This window comes from Paramisgurnus dabryanus, chromosome 2 (genome assembly GCF_030506205.2).
Source record: "Paramisgurnus dabryanus chromosome 2, PD_genome_1.1, whole genome shotgun sequence".
Taxonomy (NCBI): domain Eukaryota; kingdom Metazoa; phylum Chordata; class Actinopteri; order Cypriniformes; family Cobitidae; genus Paramisgurnus; species Paramisgurnus dabryanus.
The window spans coordinates 4,676,174-4,700,192 of NC_133338.1; the positions used below are offsets into that span (position 1 = coordinate 4,676,174).

At 37.2% G+C, this 24,019-nt stretch overlaps 2 protein-coding genes across 2 annotated transcripts; one reads left to right on the top strand and one right to left on the bottom strand.

Moving 5' to 3' along the window:
- Nucleotides 1-2,273: 2,273 nt before the first annotated feature.
- mrpl46 (mitochondrial ribosomal protein L46) lies at nt 2,274-6,410 on the bottom strand. The gene is made up of 4 exons (XM_065294218.2): nt 6,135-6,410; nt 4,291-4,492; nt 4,019-4,186; nt 2,274-2,743 (listed from the first exon to the last, which is right to left on the bottom strand). The coding sequence occupies exons 1-4, from the start codon at nt 6,375-6,377 to the stop codon at nt 2,496-2,498; spliced, it is 861 nt and encodes a 286-aa protein (XP_065150290.1). The 5' UTR covers nt 6,378-6,410; the 3' UTR covers nt 2,274-2,495.
- A 195-nt stretch (nt 6,411-6,605) lies between these two features.
- Nucleotides 6,606-22,117, top strand: mrps11 (mitochondrial ribosomal protein S11). The gene is made up of 6 exons (XM_065294219.2): nt 6,606-6,779; nt 7,304-7,426; nt 7,582-7,680; nt 7,786-7,915; nt 14,661-14,726; nt 21,819-22,117. The coding sequence occupies exons 1-6, from the start codon at nt 6,700-6,702 to the stop codon at nt 21,924-21,926; spliced, it is 606 nt and encodes a 201-aa protein (XP_065150291.1). The 5' UTR covers nt 6,606-6,699; the 3' UTR covers nt 21,927-22,117.
- Nucleotides 22,118-24,019: the final 1,902 nt, after the last annotated feature.

Below are 24,019 nucleotides of genomic sequence, written 5' to 3' on the forward strand. Positions count from 1 at the left end.
TTACAAACTTGATCTAAATATCTAAAAGTTCCATGATTATTTGACAAATATAGAGTATTAAGTACACATAACTCAGTAAGGCTGTTTTATACAGGTTTTTTTTTTTGTTTTGGCCTTTATTAGATAGACAGTATAGGAGAAAACAGGAAAGGAAAGGGTGGAGGGGTACCGGATCGTCAAAGTATCGGCTGGGATTCGAACTCCGGGTCTGGCGCTAGCACTTTTAGCATATCTTAGCATAATCCATTGAATCTGATTAGACCATTAGCATCATGCTAAAAATAACCAAAGAATATTTTTCCTATTTAAAACTTGACTCTTCTGTAGTTACATCGTGTACTAAGACCGACGGAAAATGAAAAGTTGTGATTTTCTAGGCAGATGTGGCTAGGAACTATACTCTCAATTCGGCGTAATAATCAAGCACTTTGCTGCTGTAACATGGCTGAAGGAGGCGCAATGATATTACGTACTGCCCGAAAATAGTCCTCTACTATTGAAAGTAAACAAGGGGACTATTTTACTATAATACACGTTGTAACTACAGAAGAGTCAAGTTTTAAATAGGACAAATATCGAAACTCTTTGGTCATTTTTGAGTGCGATGCTAATGGTCTAATCAGATTCAATGGATTATGCTAAGCTATGCTAAAAGTGCTAGCGCCAGACCCGGAGATCAGCTAAATGGATTCCAAAACGGTACAAATCTACCAGGAGCTGGAAAATGTTTTAACTCTAGGGGAGCTGGAAAATGAGCATATTTTCAAATAAAAGTTCAGTGTCTTTTTAAGGTTTTGGTTTGAACATTTAGGTTTTGCTTTTGCAAGCACATATCTTTGACGCATATTATTACTAGTAACACCTTCAGACGTTTCATATTTTAACCTTCAAGATGTTTTATAATTCACATTACTCACAATGGCAGTAACGCAGTGGTTTTAATATCCAGTGATATAAAAGGTTTTACCACGTTGGGAAAAGTCGCAATTTTTAATAGTAAATGCCAATGGCCCTTAAATAACCTTATTCTTTATAATTTCTTTTGGGGAGATAATATATGATTTTGAAGTCTTCATATTTGTCAGCTGCACATTTATGTCTTAAAGACAACTTTTTTGAGATGTCAAATAAATCTTTGGTGTCCCCAGAGTACGTATGTACGTACGTCTAGCTCAAAATATCATATAGATAATATATTATAACATGTTAAAATAGCCACTTTTTTAATTGTTTTTTTTTTTTTGGGGGGGGTGTCCTTTTAAATGCAAATGAGTTGCAGTATTATCCCCCTCTGACATCACAAAGGGAGCCAAATTTCAACAACCCATTTTTTCACCTGCTTGCAGAGAATGGTTTACCAAAACTAAGTTACTGGGTTGATCTTTTCATTTTCTAAGTTAACAGAAGCACTGGGGACCGAATTATGGCACTTAAATATGGAGAAAGTGAGATGTCTCCTTTAAGATGCTTAAAATAACCCTGCTGAATAAAACAATGTACACAATCATAGAAATTGTCATGGATTTAATGGTTATACCTGAAATTGTATTAGTTTTAAAAGAAACTATAATGGTCTCTCTCTACTGGTAATGTGTTGCGTTCTGTTGCTGGGATGTTATCTGGTGGATCAGTATCAGTACATAAGGCCTAAAACACACTACACAAAGTAATTTTGTAATGCTTCATAATGGTATTGTAATGGAATCAATCAGAATTTGTATTAGATCTGATTAAATCGAATTTCTGTGTGGTTTCAATGTTTTTTTTAGCAGGGAAGTTACCCATCTTATAACTGTAGGGTCCACGGCTGCACTATTTATTTGGATTTTTACCACAAAGTAATTTCTCCAAATCCCAAAACACTGACAAAAGTGACTCTGCCAATTTTACAGACCTACCTTAACAAGGTACCTAAATAATTCATAGTATTACTAATCCCCATTTCCACAAGCAAAGCACAAAAATCAAGGACTGTGTGACAACAGCGGGAAAAGGGGAACTATAGAAACACAAGATGAACCAAAGTACAAGACATTTACATTAGATGCTGGCCAAACATATAAAGGATGTCTTAGAGGGGGGTGTGTGGGTGGTCTTTATGTACCGAAGTGTCTATACGCCATTCCTTGTCCTACTACTGCCCTCAAGTGGCAAAAGATGACTGTTTTTATGACTCATTTTGGCCATCCATTTTTATTATGCCATTATTAGGACTGTGAAAATTATATGGTGTAATATTTTAAACATGAAGCGATAATAATAAGAGACTAATCAGAGGAATATAAAAATTACATTAGCTTTTACAAGTGGAAAAACGGGCAATTTAATGTTACATAAGCAGTCAGGGTACAAAGTTCTCATTCATAACATTACAGCAAGATTAATCAGTGAATACACAGTGAAAAGCCACGGTGACAATGTACATGTGTATAAGCTAGTAATGAAAAGGTGTTAATAACATACAATCGGTCCACATCCTGCATATTCTTCTTATATTACAAGCTCATGATGAAGCGATTGACTTGTTTCAGGTATTCTGGCTTGAGGAATTCCTGAAGTTCATCTTTTTTAACCCAGGCAAATGAATTCTTCTCTAAAGGTAAGTGCTTGGGGTTACACGTCATGGCCTTGAAGAAAAACACTTTGGCTCCAACGCTGCCCTCTTTTCGAATGTCTTTTGGGTATCTGTATTTGTAAAATCCGCAAGGTGCATTGCCAAGGAAAGTAGCTTTCAGATCTGCACCTACAAGATAAAAGTACATCAGACTTAGAGGATTACTTCACTTTCATACAAAAAAAAAACAATAATTTACTAGTGCAAGATGCGAAGTTGTGGTTAAAAAAGGTGAAAATGGCAATTGTTTTGCAAGATAAGACCCTTATGCCTCGGTTTGGATCTGCATTTAGAAGCTGCATTAAAACTGTAAACTGTTGAGGTCCACTAAAGTTCACTATATGGAAAAAAATCCTGAAATGTTTTCCTCAAAAAATGTAATTTATTCTAATTTAGTTATGGTAAAGTAATGCTGCTAGATTTTCAATGTTACATCAGAGTTTACCGCAGCACTTTTCAGTTTGGGCGGCCCGCCTAAGCTGGGAAACCATACCGCCTTAACTAGGTCGTTTAAAACAAAAATTGCGGCAAAAAGCCTGTCAAGTGCATCTCGGAGAATAGCGTGGACGCTCTTCACACCGCGTGTGGGCACGCGCGCCACACGGCCGAAATGAGAAAGACGTGGTCCGGACCGTCACTGTCTGGAGGATAAGTAGCCAGTTGATAAAACATCTCGGAGAATAGCGAGGATGCTCTTCACACCGCGAGCGTGCACGCGCGCCACACGGCCAAAATGAGAAAGACGTGGTCCGTCATGTCTGGAGGATAGCCAGTTGGTAAAACACGTGTCTGTGACAACTGTAAGTGGACTTATGTTTTGGGGTTATTTAAGCCTGTTATTGTATTAGTCTATAGTTCATGCAAATTTAAAGTAAGTTAACTGGTGATTTTGTTGTTTGAGCAACCTGCTAGCTAGGTTTCACGTGCCTATTAGATATAATTGTTGAGCGCTCTGCTCACATTATTTACATGCTACAGTAGTTACACTCCTTTAAGATACTGAAATTAATAGTGGGAAATAATCAGTTTTTACAAGTTTTGCGCTATCTATCATCGTTCGCCAGACGTTCGCTTTAGTTTGTGTTTATTAACCCTTTAGTTTCACTTCATCAGACAGCTATTCCCGTTAAAGGGTATCTGTTAAAAACATTTAATTCATTAATAATCTAGTATGTGTTAATTTTCTGTCATAGTTTCTTCAAAATTAAGTTGAGTGTTTTAAATAAAAATATTTTAATTTTCATTGTTACGCCTAAGCCCCTTTGATTGCCACGCCCCCCAACCCTACCACCTTAACTAACACATTTTCTGCGGGAAACCCTGTACAGTGCCACATAAATGAGTCTGAGCTATACTTGTACAAAAAGAACAACTCTAAACAGAAAAGTCAATAAAAGGTATCACCTGGCAGATTTCCAAGGGCACGTTCAGCTGTCTGTCGAAGAGTCTCTCCAGCCTGCCACTGTATCTGAGGCAAAAGCCAAACCTTTTGACTTCCAATATCTTGTTTGACCAGCAAAATCAGGCTGTCTGCTAAACAACGCTCTGAAGAACTCACATCGAGCTTGTCACCTGTGGAGATATTTGCGAATCAGATGCTGATCTATAGATGGCCCTTTATATAACACTACTTTAAAATGTGTTCAAATTTGACCTTGAAGAATACTTTTGCTCACCTTTGGACCTCTGTGCAGGATGAAACTGCTTGAATTTCTGTTCCCATGTATCTTCCTGATCCTGTGCTGTAACAATTTCTTCATCTTCATAATCCTTCTCTTCATCCGAATCGTAGTCCTCCTCCTGTTTCCGACTCATACGTGCTGCGTCTTCCAAGAGCCTCAACTCGTGGTCTGAAAGTAAACTTCTCTCTAACTCCATCTGAAACAAAAACATGTTGCTAATGGCTCATGTGCGACCGGGGCTTTAGGGCTGTCACAATGATTAAGTAATCGTCTCAGCGCGATTACTTGACCTCGTCGCAAAAATTGCATATCGCTCTAAAAAACACAAGGGGGAGCTGCAGCGCTTGTATAAACGAGACTGTATCAGATGGCGCTCCTTAATGCATTCAATACAGTGGGAAAAACTGCATTTAAAGAAATGCTGCAAAACTTTGATAAGAAGTAACAGCCACTGCAGCCATGTGGTCCAGTACTAATATGACCTTAGTAGGATTGGCTACTATTTAAGGCCTGTTATTACTATTTAAGGCCTGTATTTAAGGTCAGTTTATTTTGATTGCATTTTTATTTTCAGTTATGTGTAAGCAATAAGGTACGAGAAGCTGTGCTGTCTTGTGAATAAGTAATGGCTGAAGGGCGTTGTTAGGCACGACGCGAAGCAGAGTCGTAAAAGCACTTGCCTAAAGCACTTGCCTCAAGTACCTTATTGCTTTTATAAAACGGGTACCACACAATATTAAAGTAAAAAAAAAATAGTGCAACTTTCATGGAGTAAAATCAATAAAAAGCATTCCTTCCGCTAGAAAAAATAGTCCCTGACCATGAACAAAAATGTGTTCCAATGTGTAATATGCATGAAAGCTCAAATAAAAACAACAAACCGATATGTGTGATTGCTAAGGGTGTTTCTAAGCGTGCATTGATAAAAAGAACCGTTGGGTGAAGCAGTAATAGCTGTGTTTTATCGTGAATAAAGCACACCTATTGACCAATCAGAATCAAGGATTGGAACTAGGGGTGCTTAATGATTAATCGCGATTAATCGATAGCAGAATAAAAGTTTTTGTTTACATCATATATTTGTGTGAACTGTATATAATAACTTTGTATAAATAAATGCACACACATGCATGTATATATTTAAGAAATGTTTACATGTGTATATACATTTGTATATTTATTTATAATTTATATTATATATAAATATAAATACCTAATATATAAATATTTTTTTTCTTATAATTAAACATGCATGTGTGCATATTTATATATACATAATTATTATACACCGTTCACACACATATGATGTAAACAAAAACTTTTATTCTGCTATCGATTAATCGCGATTAATCGTTAAGCACCCCTAATTGGAACTAACCGTTTTATTAGTATTAATATTTACTGCCAGGTAAACCTTGCAAAAGATTTAAGTTAAATAATCACAACAATGTGTGAAAATGATTTCATGAACAAACAACAACAAAAATGTATAAGAATTAAATGTCAAAGCAATAAAACAAATAATTAATTGTCATAATCGGCACAATTTTTAGGCAATTAACTATCAGCCAAATGTCATAATCGTGACAGCCCACACAACTTAACAATTTAACCTAGTTTAGTTTTTAAACTTTTGACGTCTGCAGTGGCAGCCTTCACTGTCAACCTAACCTCCCATTGGGGCATGTTGTCACCTGACGTCATGTGCTGAATGAACTAAATTTTGCATGAATTTACAATAACAGCATGTGCCAAAAAAGGAACTTACCCTTATAATAAACCTCCCCTTAATACGTTCCCTAAAACCAGTCTAGTAGTACTTAGTATATTTAATTTACCTGCTGCAATAGCTCCATGAATTCTTCCTCTATGGGGCTTCTGTCTTGAGAGATGACAGGCAGCCTTTGCAGACAAACTGCGCCGTGTAGCGACCATGGAGACGCAACACTCGCAGTTTTGAGATTTTTCGCGCACCACAGATTCTTACCAGAAGAAATATTACGCAACCCTAACGTTAATCTCCCAGATCCTGTTATTATTCTAAATAGCGGCCGATATACGCTCCTAAAGGGCGCCGCCATGTTGACCGCACGTGCGTTCCCACAATGCGTTGCGGGTTTGGCAAAACGGACGCAACCATTTGGAAATAGGGGTGAGAGTGCGTTAATATCAGTATATTAACACAAAAGTGCGCTTTTTGTGGATAATAATATAACCTAATTATAAAAGACTGTATCTGTACATTTTAAAATCATGTTTATTTAGTTTACAAAGATACAAAGATAAGTAAAACACCCCTCTGAAACAGTGTAATATTCCGTTTCACATGACCCTCAATGTCCGCAGAGCAGCGTAAAGTAATGCGCGTGTTTGGATAAAGTGCTTGAATTAAACACACACATTATGTATCGTAGGTTATACAGTCTATTCAAAAGTTCGCGTCAGCCGCTGCTTGAGACACTAAATTCATCGGGACGATTGATGTAAGTTATCTGTGTGGTTGCTAACAGCTACAGTTAACTTTGCATTTGTGTAATTTTGATGTGTGATGTGATGTTAGTGTTGTCTGTCACGTTTACGTTCACGTTATTTCACGCTGGGATTGGAGGAATTGTGTACGTAACTGTGGTAAAGATGCATCTTCTGACAGTGCACATGCACGTGCAATATAAAAGTCTAAAACGTTTTAAATTATATATCATAATTTAACCTTCATAGCACTATGGCATTAACATGTTTTCATAAATGCACCATGGTATTACCACAGTACCTTTTATATGGGGTCTAATTGGCATGTTCTGAGTGTTTAAGCAACATTAAAGAAAAAGTTGAATGTATCTTATTGATTACTTACCCTCATGCCATCCTCATGCATGTACATGACGGAAAACACACCATTATTTGAAGAAATAATCCTGGCTCTCCTTGTCTTTTCAATACCATTGAATTGTCCCCAAATTCAATTTTTGTAGCCCCTAAAAGCACACACATTGTTTGTCTCTTGCAGTGAAGAAAATGTAAGACTTTCACGTCCGCTGTCATGCAGTGCCATCCGATTACAAGAGGCTGAAGTCAAACCCGGCGTGGACACAAATAACCCATCGGCACCCATCAGAACAAGATTGAAGGAGTATGTCTTATACACAAACACTGACCATCTGTACAGTTGAACATATTCATTATTACATTTTTTTCTGAAAATAACTTATGCATTTGAATAGTATAGATATAATTATTTTTCATAGTAAAATATAAATGCTTTTGCTTGTATTTTATTCTGCTTAGTCTCTTCCCTCCATTTCCCGGCGAGGAGAGCTCGCAGAGATGGGACAGCAAGAAGTATGAAGAGTTACCAATCGCACACATCAAAGCCACGTACAACAAGTACGAATTACCAAACATAAATCCAACTGTCCTTGTTAACTTTAGGTCAGACATGTTTGTTGTGATAAACGTTCTCATTGTATTCTGATTTTGATTTCGAACCAGCACACACATTCAGGTGACAGACAGCGCGGGTCAGTACATGGTCCGAACCTCGTGCGGCTCAGAGGGCTTCAAGAACGTGAAGAAATCCACCCCTGTTGCTGCACAGACTGCTGGGATTTCTGCTGCTGCGGTGAGATTTATCATACAGAGTAATATATACACATTCACAGCCGCAGAAATAATTAAGAGACCACTTCAAGATTATATTTAGTTATTCTAAATTTACCATTTATATAAGTTTAAAGGTTCCATAGAATAGCTTTACATTCTATGGCACCTTTAAGCTTATATTTACCTCAGCATAGATGAATACTAAGAGTTCTGTGTGTGGAAATGAAATATCGTGAGCCTCAAACTCGATTGTTTCCTCAAACCTCATGCATGCAAAAGACCGCTGGAAAACAGACCAATCTCAACATAACACCAACTGTGATATTACAGTCGAGATGTACGCTCTTAACATTAAATTACACATTAAATTAATTACAATGTAGTTACAATGCTCAAAAAAAGTTGTGACTGTTGAGTTAGCGCTATATGCTAGTTAATGCTAGCGCTTAGGCTGAAGTTCTACTATTTACATTACAGTTACGTTTTGCAGGTCCATACTGAAAAAAAAAACACAAACTTACCACTGAGAGACGTTCATTAACAATCTCCAAACAATTGATTATCCCTCAAAATCTGTATCTTCCAGTGTTTCCCACAGATCTGAAATTTACTTGTGGTGGTAGCTGGTGAAAAGGGCAATCATTATTATCCACCGACAAAAAATGGTCTATTATACATGTGACAAAGAACTAATAATGTGTGACACAACACAATACTTTGATTTATTAAACATTAATATTAATTTCACATTATAGTTCATTAATCTAACCACCCCAAACTTTCTTTGCCATAAACAAAGCTGACACTGTTTGTCAAAGCACCACGAAAACACTATGTTTTTGCACTGATATATGAAGCAATTTGATGACCCCTTTTATCAAACTCAATTATATACAATACTATGTATACTTCAGCCTATTAATAGACAGTGCAGGTCTATAGATTATAAATGTTACTGATGTTATAATGTTAATAATTTCTATTAGATAGGCACTTTTACTGCTTCTGCTTTCTATTTCCCTTTTGCCGATTATAATCCACTAATTATTTCAGATTTAAAAGTCTACTTGCTGTCCCGATGACACGCTTTACATTACAGCTTTGCGTTTTTTATATCCTGAGTCAGCTAGAGCTTTGCTCATTCATTATTAGCACTGCTTTTTGCTACAATCTCTGTGCAAACTGTTTAGATTTTAGTAAAGATATGGTCTATTAATAGTAAGATTATAAAAAAATGGGATAAAGAAAATGAAGCGGCACGTGGTCGTGACAAGAGCCAGTTGTTATGCGCTCGCGGCCGTTCTCCGATCGACTCGGGTTTTACACACAATATTAATCAGACTTGGGACCCGAAGTTATGAACTAGGACCGACCCGGACCCGACTGACCATTTGAAATATAAACCCGGAACCGTACGGGTCCCGCGTCCTCAGTGAAGAAAGACCTCTAATGGTAAAACTCTGCTCAAGTTCAGAAACATGAAAGGATACAATGTGACACTGAGGTTGCTTCGCGTCGCACCCAATTCATTGAGAAACAGAGAGCACGTGAACGGACACTCAACGGGAGAGACACAACGTGCTTGCACGCAAAATGAAGCCAACTTGGATGCTATAAACACATATGCACATAAGCATATGCAACCATTTTGGTCGCAGTGTTGTTCCCTGGCTGCTCTGTATGTGCAGCAGTTGATCCAGTTTGCCGCGCTGGATGATGAGTTTATGACGCATGCATCATCTTCACGGTCACCCGGCCCTCACCTCTCTCTCTCTGTCTCTCCAAAACACGGGTCATCCAGTCGAGTTCAGAAAATACGGAAATTCGTAAAGTGATTTTTTTTACCTGGGCGGGTCGCAATTTACCTGGGCGCAGCGCCCAAGTAGAGCCTATGTATGGGAAACACTGTCTTCATCTGATACAGACTCAAACATAAGATCTGTTTATACACACACAGAGCTACTGAAGGGGCTGCTCTGAGAAACAGCCAATCAGAGTAGAGCTCAACATTATTATTCATGACCCTTTCAAATAAGGTAATAATAGACCATTTCATTCTAAAGACAAATCCTAAGGTTGTAAATGGACATAATAATCTGTTTCTGGATCATTTTTGCACTTAATATTCAATTTCAATTCAATTTTATTTATATAGCGCTTTTCACAATTGTTAATTGTTGCAAAGCAGCTTTACATGAGTAGATGTAGAGGAGAACATTGAAAATCAATACATAGTATAAGAAGTAGAATATAGCGGCTAAGGATAAAAAACCGTGTAAGCGAGCATATTAATAATGTAACGTGTACAGTAAAGTGCTAAGTTAAGCCAAAGTTGGCTGACTCTCCCTGGGACTAAAAAACCCCCTAGGAGAAAACCCAATGGGAAAAAATCCTAGAAGGACAAAAAACCCTAGGGAGAGATTAATATTTATATTTATAATATATAGACACGGTAGGGATAGGAAGCGTGTAAGCGGATTAAACTGGTTCAGCCGGTGGCCGTTGGTCGCGCATCGGTTGGGCGTCACGTTGAAGGACAGCCAGTTGATTAGTGGTGCGATGACCTTCACAGCAACAGGAACTGGGTCTGTTTGTCTCATTGTCCTCAGAGTCGAGGACGAGACAGGGAGACAAAAACAGAATTCTATTAGCGTAGGGGCCGTTCGCATGTAATGCAAGTGTCATACATTATAGTGGTTTAATTCAGCTCGGTTCCAGACAGGCTAACTATTGCGGCAAGAGTAAATTACCCGTATGAGGTATGTGAGTGCTTTGTTCTAGACAAAATAACTACTGCGTGAAAAGTACATTTACTGGACATTCTATGTGAATGCTTGGTTAAAGAAGAATGTCTTAAGTTTAGATTTAAATTGATCGACTGTGTCTGATACTCGAACATTATTTGGTAAATCATTCCAGAGCTTAGGGGCTAAGTAGGAAAAGGATCTACCACCTTTAGACACTTTTGATATTCTAGGGATAATTAAGTAACCAGAATTTTGTGATCGCAGTTTACGTGGTGGATTGTATTCTGATAGTAGTTCTTTTATATACGAGGGCGCTAGGCCATTTAAGGCTTTGTAGGTGATTAGTAATATTTTAAATTGTATGCGATATTTAACTGGTAGCCAGTGTAAAGATGCCAGAATTGGACTAATGTGGTCATACTTTTTAGATCGAGTAAGCACTCTTGCGGCGGCGTTTTGAACCAGCTGTAGCTTGTTTACCTGATTTGCATGGCATCCCCCGAGTAACGAGTTACAATAGTCTAATCTAGAGGTCATAAAAGCATGGATAAGCTTTTCTGCATCTGATGCAGACAGCATATGGCGTATTTTTGAGATATTTCTAAGATGGAAGAATGCTGTGCGGCAGACGTTGGAGATATGACTATCGAAAGATAGATTGCTGTCAAACATTACGCCTAAATTCTTAACCGTGGAAGATGGCACCACCGTGCAGCCATCTATGGGCAACTTGTAATCTGACATATTATGTTTGGAGCGATTTGGTTCAATAATAAGTATCTCTGTCTTATTGGAGTTTAGCATAAGAAAGTTATGTGCCATCCAGTCCCTAATATCACTAATGCAGTCTGTTAGCTTAGCAAACTGGTGGGTTTCGCTAGGATGTGACGAGATGTAAAGCTGGGTATCATCCGCATAGCAGTGAAAACTTATGTTATGTTTCCTGATAATGTCTCCTAGAGGTAACATATATAACGAGAATAGGATAGGGCCTAGAACTGATCCCTGAGGTACGCCGTATGTAACGGGGGAGTGATGTGACTCTTCCTCATTTACATAAACAAAGTGATATCGATTGGTTAGATACGATCTAAACCAGGCTAACGCCTGACCACTGATGCCAACATAGTTTTCTAGTCTATTGAGTAGGATTCTGTGATCTATTGTGTCAAAGGCTGCACTAAGGTCTAGTAATATAAGGATTGAGATTTCACCACGATCGGATGTTAATAGGAGGTCATTTGTAACTCTAAGCAGCGCTGTCTCTGTGCTATGGTGGGGCCTGAATCCTGATTGGAACTTTTCATATGTATTATTATTCGCTATGAATGTGCGTAGCTGGCTTGCCACTATTTTTTCTAGTATTTTAGAAAGAAAAGGTAGATTTGAGATTGGTCTAAAGTTATTAAGATCTCCCTGGTCAAGGTTTGGTTTTTTAATGAGCGGTCTAATAACTGCTAGTTTGAAAGCTGTTGGAACGTATCCTAATTCTAGCGATGAGTTAAAGATATTTAGTACCGAGTCGGACACTACATGAAATACCTCTTTTAGTAATTTTGTGGGAATGGGGTCTAATATACAGGACGATGATTTAGATGACGTTACTAATTTAGAGAGCTCTTCTATTGTAGTAGGTTTAAATAACTCAAGATGTTCGTATGATAATCTAGTGGTAAATGTACTATTGGGTTGAGTGGTGGCTGCTTGCGTAGTTTCTATGTTTTCCCTAATAGAAATAATTTTGTTAGTAAAGAAGTTCATGAAGTCGTTACTATTGTGTTGGAATTTACTATTGGTTTCTGTTTGTTCTTTGTTTCTAGTCAGTTTCGCAACTGTGCTAAAGAGGAAACGAGGGTTGTTATGATTTTCTTTAATAAGCGTACTGAGATAGGTAGATCTGGCGGTTTTAATAGCCTGTCTGTAGTGTTGAACACTCTCTCTTTCCATGCTGAAATAAAGCCACATATCTTCTATGTAGATATCAGAGAACAATTTAGCAAAATATTTTAATGCATTCTTTGGCACCTTTAATTAAAATTATCATTTTTGTTTAATTCTGCCAACTACCGACAACATTTCTGCCAAGTTTGTAAAAAAAATAATGATTTTATTTGCAGTTATTTGGGTCACTGACAAAAACAGTTTGGCAAGATGAGAAATTCAAAAATCTTTAAAAAAAAAACTTTTGCACCAATTTTATGAAAGTTAAGACTGAGTGGATCTGAAAATGTTAAATGGTGTAACCAATTGCGTCAAAGAATGAGAAATATTGAATATTTTATCCACCTTGATGGCATGTAAGCATAATCATAAAAAAACATATAAAAATATCATTTTATTAGTTATTTCTAAATGTAAATTTTAATGCGTTTTTGTAATATTTGTCCTGACATATGCTGAAAACAGCTCTGTTTTCTAAATAATCTTTGACAAATTATCATATCATATTAATTTTCAAAATCATATTACACTAAACTAGATGATTATATTTTATTCCACATTTTTTATGAATATATTTATATTTTCTTTAAAAAAAACAGTTAGTTACACCAATTGACACATACCGGTAACACCACATTGACATTTTTGCAATTATCCCCCAAATATTTTGTCAAAATGAAATAAAACCGGAAATTGGTCTTGGTCCTCAAAAAGAGAATGTATGCAAGTAATCTGTTAATTTATTTTGAAATTTCAACCCTTTTACATTTAATTGAACTATACGGACACAAAATGCTAGTAATGTATTTTAGGAAAATTGCAAAAATATAAATTTTATGGAATAACCCTAATTTGTAAACACATCTTTTCACACTGCTTTTGGGTGACTTTACTATCCTCATGAGGTTTGCTTTTGTTGGAATTCAACAGACACTGGACAGAAATGGTCGTAATACCATATCGATAATTAAAGGCAAAACTGGAGTGGTCTTTTAATTTTTTTCCATGGCTGTGTATATAACTACTCATTTGTTTCTGAAGATTATTGTTTCCTAAACCTTGTAAGTCGCTTTGGATAAACCATCTGCTAAATTTGAAGAATTATACTTTTTTTTATGCAGTGATGCACTTTATTTTTGTTGTCACAATACCATGTTTGCTATTTTGATGTTGTCCACTGGATGGCAGCACGTTGCTTTCTAGTCATTTTTTGCTTTAAAAGTACACCAAGATGTCCTTGAGGTACTGTTGGACTGGTTTTCATGCTTTATTTGGATTTTAAAGGCCTGCCGCCAGTCTGAACAGATGCATTATTATTTTATTTTTTTAAATATGAGGAACATGGAAAAATAAAAATTATTTATGAGTTTTAGGGAGCCCAAAAAATGTAGACACCTACAAATACACTTTTTAAACAAAAATCCATTGCAATAATGCAATTGAAACACAACTGAAGCAAACAAATGTTGCTAGACATCCACAGAGCTAAATGAACTTTTTAGCACCCCTACACAGCACATAGGGGTCATAGCGAAGTGATCTTAAAGTATTGAAATGTTGTCTTTCAAACAAACACTATTTTGGTATGTAGTGTCATATAATTCATGTCCATAGATACCTGCATGTTTTGTGTGTATGTGTGTGTGTTATTATGTATGTGATAAAGTTTTTATTTGTTTTCCTTTGGAGATAATGTTAAACAGCAGTATGCGATCGACTATTTCGTTGATGCTTATAGTGATAATTAGACCGTCCGCGTATTGAAATAACATTCAGAATTTCCGTTTCATGTTTATACATCCACTTGTCTATTTTCATGCTATTTTTTTGTAATTTCATCAGCGTCCGCTATGAAGAGTCTAATGAGAAGTCTGACTCACAGCAGTCTGTATAATCAGTATATGACTTCTCGCTGATAACCATTCATTTGCTGTATGGACACAAGCGTTATGATATAAATTAGTGGTTTCAGACAAACCCCAGACTCTAAGCCCCAGCAATTTTGTTTTCTTCAGCGATTTATTAGTTCTATATTATGCTAAATGTCCGGAATTTATGCATGTTTGTCTTAAGCAGAAGGCGAGGGCGAAGGGGGTCACGTATGTCCGTGTGCTGGTTAAAGGACTCGGTCCTGGACGCTTGGTGAGTAGTTTTTGGTTGATCTGAGAGATGTTATACAATATTATCATACATAAATCACACAATTATATTTAATATTTTTTGTGACACTTTTTCAGTATATTATTTGATTGCAAAAGACATTGTGACGTACTTCCGGCTTGAAATAGTACATCACGCAATTTTCCTTTTATATGTGTTTACAATGTGCCGTAGCTACGTTTGAAACCAAAAGTTTTCGAAAGCAGATTTTAAATTGCATTCATAGAGACAAAAGCAAAAAATATTCTTAATGTCACCAACACTATCCTAAAAAGGAAAATAACCATTTTTAAAGCTTTAGTTCAGCAGAGACCGATCTGAAAATGGATTAGCTGGCAAACAATAGCAGTTCAGTTTTACTCCTTAGCAACTAACAGAAGGTAAATAAGACTAATGATGGGTAAAAGTACCATTGCTGTTTAAACCCTTGCCAATAGTGTTAACCCACTAACTCTCACGGGCATGTGCACGGAAGCAAAAAAATGTGTGTGGGTCCCCTCGTCCACCCCAACAGTGTTGCCACAAGTGCACTTTAAAAGAGAGAGAGCATATCATGGTCGGTTTTCCGAAAAGATGGTCGGCGTGGGACATGTCAGTTAAAAGGCGATTTCATTTGGCATAAGCCAGCAGGTTTCCTTCATTTATATTAACTATCTCAGTGGTTCTCAAACTGGGGGACGCGAGATAGTGCCAGGGGGCCCCAGTTTTATGACATTTTATAAAATACATTAATTTATCATGAATTTTGTGTAATTAAAAATAATAATAATAAGACTACTAACCAACAGCACTACTTTGTATAATTTAATGTTTTGTTTGAGCGGGTGGGTGTGGAACAGAACATTGGGGGAGAGGTACAAAAACGCGCAGACCTGTAGTGCAGCAGGTGAAAGTAGTGAAAACACGAAATGGAGTTTAATTTATAAGCCAAGTGGAATGATTTTGAGGAAGCAGCCGCATGGAAGTTGTAGCTGAAACACAGAACAGACTAGACAGTTTTAAAAAAAACAGACAGTTTAATTTATTAGGGTATTTCTACAGTGGAATTGATTTGACTGATGGCGCTCTGAAAAGTGAACATACATATGTGTTAAATTAGAGAAAGGGTCCAATAACATTGGTCTTAAAAAGTATAATTGGTCCAACACCCATGGTCACGGGCCCACAGGTGGGCCCAAATTGTTTACGGAACTATTAAACCGATAATAGCTTATTCTAAAGCTAAAATAATCTTGAAAACCTATATATCGTTGGAAAGCTCTAAGAACCTCATTTACATATTTCATCACCATTTTGAGAAAAGAATGAGATTTCTATGAGCAATTTGCGTTAATATAATTTTTTTATGATTTTCACAAAAGTTTAATGCCTTCCAGAAATGTTCTTTAAATATATAAACATACAATATATAAAATGAAAGAACAGACCCTATGCTTAAAGGGATAGTTCGGCCAAAAATGATATTAAACCCATGATTTACTCACCCCCAAGCTGTCCGAGTTGCATATGTCCATCGTTTTTCAGACAAACACATTTTCGGATATTTTATAAAATGTTTTAGATCTTTCAGTTGATTAAATGTAATGTTACGGGGTCCACGACCTTCAAGTCCAAAAAATGTGTGTCCATCCTTCACAAAATAAATCCAAACGGCTCCAGGATGATAAACAAAGGTCTTCTGAGGGTAATCCGCGCGGTGTTGTTGTAGAAATATCCACATTTAAAACTTTATTAACGTAAATAACTACCTTCCGGTAGCGCCGCCATCTTATTCGCGTCCGCATTCAGGGTGAGAGCTTACGCAGCCTACAGAGGCTACTCTGCTGCTGCTCTGTGCCCCCGCCCTCCGAATTTGTCATACGTCACTAAGAAAAGTGCGTACACTACGCTAATACTCTCTCCTGAATACAGAGGAGTCTAAGATGGTGGCGATACCGGAAGGTATTTATTTTCATTAATAAAGTTTTAAATATGGATATTTCTACAACAACACCGCTCGGATTACCCTCAGAAGACCTTTGTTTATCATCCTGGAGCCGTTTGGATTTAATTTGTGAAGGATGGACGCACTTTTTTTGGACTTGAAGGTCGTGGACCCCATAACTTTACATTTAATCAACATAAAGATCTAAAACATTTCTAAAATATCCGAAAATGTGTTTGTCTGAAAAACGATGAACATATGCAACTCGGACAGCTTGGGGGTGAGTAAATCATGGGTTTAATATCATTTTTGGCCGAACTATCCCTTTAAAAAAAATTCATCCTATCTTCATTTGTTCTCTTTTTATCCCCTCTCAAATATGTGATGATCAAAACGTACACAAAGTTCTTACTGTTTGCCCTAAGGGGTTGCGTCCGGGTTTTATAAGTTGTGTAGGAGCGCCACCTGGTGGATAATAGAGGAAATACGGATTGCAGGGTCATTGCAAGGCAACTTTTCCTTTAAAGAAGCACCGATTCACAATTTTACATTTCCTTTGGTGTGTAAGTGTGTATTAGTACATGTTAACGATATGCAAAAGGTACAAACCCAAAGTAAACAATGACGCGAGTTATCATAAATCTCTTTTTTGGACTACAACAAACACACGGATTGTAGGTAACAGTTCACTTCCTGGGATTGGTGATGTAGACAAGACCAACATTATCATAATTCCTCCTGCTTTGACTCACAGCCTATTTAATTAGCATTGAATTGTAAGCCAATCTTTTAAACATGGTAAGGAGCGTCACATTTCCGCTGACGTCAGCGGTATTCAGGCCAATCACAACGTACAGATAAGCTGGCCAATCAGGGACACTTTTCACGCTTTTCAGATCGAAAATACACAAAATAGTATTGTTTTTTAGCAATGAAATGGGTGCACTTTAATTGATGAGTTAACTCGTCAATGGTTGGGAAAGAGTTAATACATATTTATAACACTTATATTTTATTATTTAAATCTTTAAAAATCTGGACAACCTATATATCATTGAAAAGCTCTTAGAATCTCCTTTTCATATTTTAAAACATTTTTTGCAGTAATAATAATGCATTGACAGTAATTTATTAATTTGTGACAATAGGATGTAGCAAACCAATGACACATGGTGGCCTTTGCTGGTAAAAGCACTACTTTTTTTGTAATTTTAACTAATTTAGATCAAAACTAGTTGAGACACATGGCCTTATTTTTTTAAGTATTCTGAGCATAAAACATTTTCATTTTTGAAACAACCGAGATGTAGAAGTAAACACGGTAGTAGTTGTGCAAGTAGTCCATTGCCTGTAAAAACTGTATATGCAAATGCGGTGTATTACATTTGTAACTGTCACTATTATAATTTTTATTTCAATTTAATGAAGTAAAATGGCTAAATATAAAATGATTGACTTATGCAGTTTGATAAGCATTGCAATATTTATTAACATAAAATTCTTAAATATCCTGGCATTTATTTCAACCCATATTAAAGATATCAAGGTTAGATTTTGACAAAATGTTCTTTAAATTATCCAGGATGAAAAAATGACAAATAAGCTGGGTTTTTACAGACTGGGTCTTCAACTACAGACACTTGTTCTGTCCCAAGAGGCTGATTTATATTAACACAATATTTCATTAGCACTTTTGAAAAACCGTGACAATCTAAAGAGTGAAATTATTACAATCAATTTCACTGAATACATTTTCAAATAGTAATGAACTCTTCCTTTAAGGAGTTGTGTCGATTTTTAACCCTATGTGTGGGCAGCTGCCTCAGCGAACACTTCTATAAAAAAAAATCAAACCTGAGAAAACACACAAAACATATAGTTTAATTGAAGTGGTTGTTATGAAATTCAACATTTATCAGAAAATAATCGAGAACAGGTTTGAAGTGGGATTGCAACAATACAAAACGCTTGGCATCAGTGTATTATTTCAGTGAATCTCAGTACCATTGAGTGAGGTAACATTATTACAGTAGATTAATAATGCTTCATGTGATTTATATAAAATTTTTACAATCACTTCATCATCCAAGTCATCATTTCAATAGCAATAACATCAGTTATGAAAGATGGGTGTTCAATCAATACTCTGAAACTGACCGATGAGTTCCCCGAGCTCCGTTGTGGTCCACATGCTTTTAGTCTGAGCCAGAGGAGGACATTAAGACTGGATGAGGATCTAATGAACCCCTCCAGAGCTGCTGGCAACAGGAGGGCTTTAAGACTCGCACGACTCCTTTACCTACCCTGCTTTATTCAGTGAGGTCAGAAACTTCTAGAATAAAGATGCATTTAGGCAAACAGCGGTCGGCATACACGCATCAATGCGAGGCCGCAACTGTGGTGATGTAAATCGGGTTCACCTGACTACTACAGTAGTAGAGGCCAGTTCACCTTGATTTACGCCAGGTCCATTGTGTTTTATACAGTAAAAAAATTCTGACTTTTTTAAGTTTAATTTTTATATTTAAGTTTAACTTTTACATTTACATTTTCTAGCAGGTGTTACAACAAACCCTCTGTTTGTTACAATGAACCCCACCTATGGGGTAAGTTGTAACGTTTGCACTCCTGTCACTTTCGGTGTAATTGTACGATAACAGCAGGTCCCACAAACAAACTTTAAGGGCCCTATTTTAACGATCTAAGCGCATCGTCTAAAGCACACGGTGTAAATGGGCGTGTCCGATTCCACTTTTGCTAATTTAACGACGGGAAAAACGCTTCACGCCTCTACCGCGGTTGGTGTAAGGGGCTGGACACACCAAAACTTTTAAACGCGGCTGAAAACGTCTTGAGGACGCCGAATGCCAGCTGTTTTTCAGCTGAGTGCCAGCTTTCTTCCGCTCTGCACTTTGGTAGCTGTGATACTTCAGCTGCGAGCCGGTTGGTTGCTGTGGTAATGTCCCGCCCCTCCTCCACTGTGATTGGGCGGCCGTGTGAGAACTGACATTGACGAGCGGAGCTTTTCTCCCAAAGTTGAATCTCTTTCAACTCTCGACGCTCAGCGCCGAGCGCGGAAAAACCGCCGAGCGCCGGTTTTCAGGGCGGAAAAAACCCGCTAGCTGCTGGCTTATTTGAAAAACGCAGAGCTTCCATTGGAAACAATTGAAAACATGCGCCGGCCGCGGGCGTAAAAGTTTTGGTGTACACAACCCCTAAATGCAGCATAACGTCTCTTAATTATTCCTCATTTATGTCCAAGAGACTCAGTAATAATCTTTTATATTCAATCCTTTAATCTTTCATATTTAAAAGCGTTTCTGTGCTGCTGCGCATTCATGTATGTGATAAGCAAACCCGCATTGTCGTCCCATTTATAAGCGCATATTACTAACACGCTCATTAAATAACAAAAAAACATATTGCGCCATTGACTTTAGACTTTAGACCAGGTTTTTGTTGGTCAATGGCGTAGTCTATTTTAGTTGCCTCAAAAAAGCAACGGGTCAACAATGCGCCTGAACACACCTCGTTTTCAGACCAGAACGCCCATGGGTGCATAAGGGGGCGCAAATGCATTTGCTATTTAAACAACGTGGCGCTGAACTGAACGTTAAAATGATAATTGCGCAGGGTGGAAACAAAAGACACTTTGCATTGCGCTGCATTGGGCCGGGTGTAAGATAGAGCCCTATGTGTTCATTTGTAGCAGAGATGTGTGTGTTGATTATTGTGTAAAAAATTAATAATTTAAATTAAAAAAAATTAAATGATCACTATAATATTGTTTTTTTTATTTAGTTGTGAAATGGAGTATAAAAATGTTTTTTCAATAAAATCAAATGCTCAAGCCTTGTTATTGTTATTTTTATTTAAGGTTTGTGTCCAATTTATATTGCTATCATATTATTTATAACAAAACAGATGGATACTAAACTATACATTTGACTTAAAACAAACAAACAAAAAACTTAACAATTGTCTACCTTTTACATTATTTTACAGACACACACACACACACACACACCTCAATGGCAAAAAATGTCTCACTTATTCTGCAATCACCCTACATATTTATATATAATATAGTATATGAAGAGTTTCTTTGCAAAACGAGATAAACTTTTTTTTAATTTTTCAGAAATCTCGTTTTTTGGTTGTGCATTCCAATTAATATCAATTCAACTGCAGTTGGTTTGTTTTGATTTAAACCTTCATAACTTAAAAAATACAGCTAAGTAGCACCAAAAAACAAAATAATAACATGATTATAACATTAATAATTAATAATAACATGATTAATAAACTTTTTTTGACAAATGTTAAAAACGGATGTATCTCGTTTTGCAACAAAACTTCATATATTTATATAAAATAAAGTATATATTTATATAAAATGTAATTGCATCTCATATATCATAAATATATATTTTCAATTAAATCTTTTAAATAACTTGCTTAATATTAACGTGGTTTAAAACTTTGAAACGGTCCAAAACATGGAAGTAGCGTGTTTCTCTCCGCCAACTTCCGGCCTCAAACTGTTATGGGGCATACACACCAAAACGCAAATTCAACGATTGCACAAGTAGATTACGTACAAAATCAATGCAAAGATGCGAATAGACGCAAACTCGCACAGGCCGTTGTGATTGACGCAAAAATGCGCTATTCGTCCCAAACGCGTCTTTGCGCAAGTTGAAAATATTTAACTCCAGCGACAAGTTAAATGTCAAGACACATGACAAGTTAAATCCCGCGAGTAATCTAGAGTTAGGAACGCGATGATTCGTCTTTGGTGTGTAAGCAGCACTGTTATCCTAAGTCATGTTGCACTGGGACTGAGCTGTTGGTTGCAATTCACAATCTCCCACTAGATGCTGCTAAAAATCTACATAGTGGACTTTTAATCAGATTTTACAAATTTAAAGCATTATTATATTGCATTTTAGCAAGTTATAACACATCGCATTTTTGTTCAATATCATGCAATCCTAGTTTTTATTATGTATGCAATAATATGAACACTTACATATGTAACAGGTTTAGGAGTATTTGGAACCAGGTGCTCTTTTTGTCCATTAGAGAAATCGTGTTGCCATGAGCTAACATACTTGGCCTACATTGATTTCTTTTCCCTCTGTGTGTAGTCTGCCATTAAAGGGTTAACCATGGGAGGACTGGAGGTTGTTTCCATCACAGACAACACCCCGGTGCCACACAATGGCTGTCGCCCTCGCAAAGCTCGAAGGATGTGAGGAGGAACAAACCCTGTAAACCAAGACGTCTTGACTGTCGTTTTCTGCACAGCATCTCCATGAGTGATACAGGCTGAACGATGAAGGTCAACCCAGTTCAGCGTGTGTTTTTTTTTCAATCATTTTCCCATCTCCAATAATATGTACATGCTATTTACCTTTTTGATAATTATTAAAGAGTGAAATATTAATGCTCATGTTATCCGTTTGCTTTCATATTAGGTCATATGTGGCTTTCAGCTACGCATAAATCTCAAGTACTTCCTGATAAAGGCATTAAAATGTGACTGATTGTTTCAGGAAATTTGATTCCCCACTGTGTGCTCTCGAAAGTATGTTGTTTTAAATATACATACATATTTCAAATAATAAACATTAAGGTTTAAGGTCCGTTTCAAGTTGACAGGCTCGGGGTGGAATAGCTCCCTATAAATAAATGGACCCTTGTAAGATTATTGCCCTTTCCTACCATTACATCAGGTGCTTCGTTGCTACGGCAACGGCAATTAGCAGGAACTCAGGCAGGCGGTTGAATATAAGTCTGTCCCTAGTACCCATAGCAACCAAGGTCAGGCCTGCAACGCACATCTGCTTTTATACAAGCCCAGCTTTAGTGCGCGCTGTAGCTCGAGGGCTGGAAATAAATAAAAAAAGGGGCGGTTTAAAACAAAAGACTGGCATGTAAGTGTGTGACCCTTTCAAAGACGTAACAATATGCTTGCTAGACGATTGTATTTTATTGCCACATTTTGTTAGAAATCCCTTTTTCGGCCACGGCTGTCCTTTCAGAGCCAACACGAAAACGCGTCTCCTCTACTCCTACCTAGCGTTTAACCCAGATGGCCGAAGATTTCAGATGTCCGCGGATAGCCTGTGTCTATCCGACATGAAACCAAAGTTTCCCTGCTGGGCTTTTGTGGGCAGTGATTAGAAACTACAGCCAACGCGTTTGACTGAATACAGTTTAATGGTTTACTCGCTATATATTTGTGATTTGCACATCAGAAAGTATCCCTGGCCTTGAAAAAAGCATGCTTGGTGCATTATGTGATTTCTTTGCTAGGCTATCGATTGAAATCCTGTTTGTGTGTGTTTATTTGTTGAATAACTTCAAATGCTTTACCTGGATATTTATGCGGTCCAAGGTAAACATTAGACCTTCCAGTGGTAAGGTCCTAAAAGACCTCTCATCTTTTATTATTCTTTACATCTGTAGCACAAATGGTTGGGGAAGGTTGTTTTAATAAATCGCAAACAATAGATTTGACATGTAACAAACATTTTGGCATTTAGTTCAACTATAGGTTGCATTAAAACCCAAAACAAATTGCTATTAAAATAGCAGAGGTAATTTTGTAATTACATCAAGACACAATTTGGTTCGAAGTAAAGCAATAAGTGAATAAATGGGGTCGCGCAGCTTAGCGCCGCGCCATTCTAAAAAAAGCAAACACATTGTTTTCGCCTGTCCACGGCGCCCAGCTACGACTCAGAAAGTTGCTCAAATCCCTGTCGCGCCACTCACATACTTTACATTAAATTACATCATATTTGTCACAAATCATTAACGATTAACATTGACTGCTAACGTATATTTTGCATTTTGACGCTATCTGACGAAGCTCACGCTATTTAATGTGCACTTCCGGTGTATGATACCTCCGAGTTGTCCTAGACGTGGCGTGGCACGGCGCTGCGCTTCTCTTCCGGTGTGTGAGCCCCTTTAGTAAATGGGATTGCATGACATTTTCCATTTAAATGCAAATGAGCTCCTCACTCGTTTACCAAAAGAGACAGTAGCTGCGTTTCCATTCAAGATTTGTGCAAAACTTTAGCGTTATTTTCTTATTGTTGAAAAACAACTATTGTGAAATGAGAGCATTTCCAATAACCGATGTTATACGACTGAAACGTAATTTAGTTGTCTCACGATAAATCATTCCAAAAACAATGCCGTTGGGCATGGTCGACTTCATACGGTGTTGGGCGGATGACATCAAAATACCCCTGTCGACTCCTGAATTACTGGATGGTACTCATTCGTTTATGACAAGCAGATTTAGAAATGCCTCATTGAAAGAGACGGGCGACAC

Excerpts from the sequence above, each read along its gene's own strand:
- mrpl46 (XM_065294218.2), bottom strand. The coding sequence starts at position 6,377 with ATGGCGGCGCCCTTTAGGAGCGTATATCGGCCGCTATTTAGAATAATA. Across the intron at positions 4,187-4,290 it reads TCCTGCACAGAGGTCCAAAG|GTGACAAGCTCGATGTGAGT; the intron begins GTGAGCAAAAGT and ends ATATCTCCACAG. Across the intron at positions 2,744-4,018 it reads TGCCCTTGGAAATCTGCCAG|GTGCAGATCTGAAAGCTACT; the intron begins GTGATACCTTTT and ends TTTATCTTGTAG.
- mrps11 (XM_065294219.2), top strand. The coding sequence starts at position 6,700 with ATGTATCGTAGGTTATACAGTCTATTCAAAAGTTCGCGTCAGCCGCTG. Across the intron at positions 6,780-7,303 it reads AATTCATCGGGACGATTGAT|TGAAGAAAATGTAAGACTTT; the intron begins GTAAGTTATCTG and ends TGTCTCTTGCAG. Across the intron at positions 14,727-21,818 it reads GACTCGGTCCTGGACGCTTG|TCTGCCATTAAAGGGTTAAC; the intron begins GTGAGTAGTTTT and ends CTCTGTGTGTAG.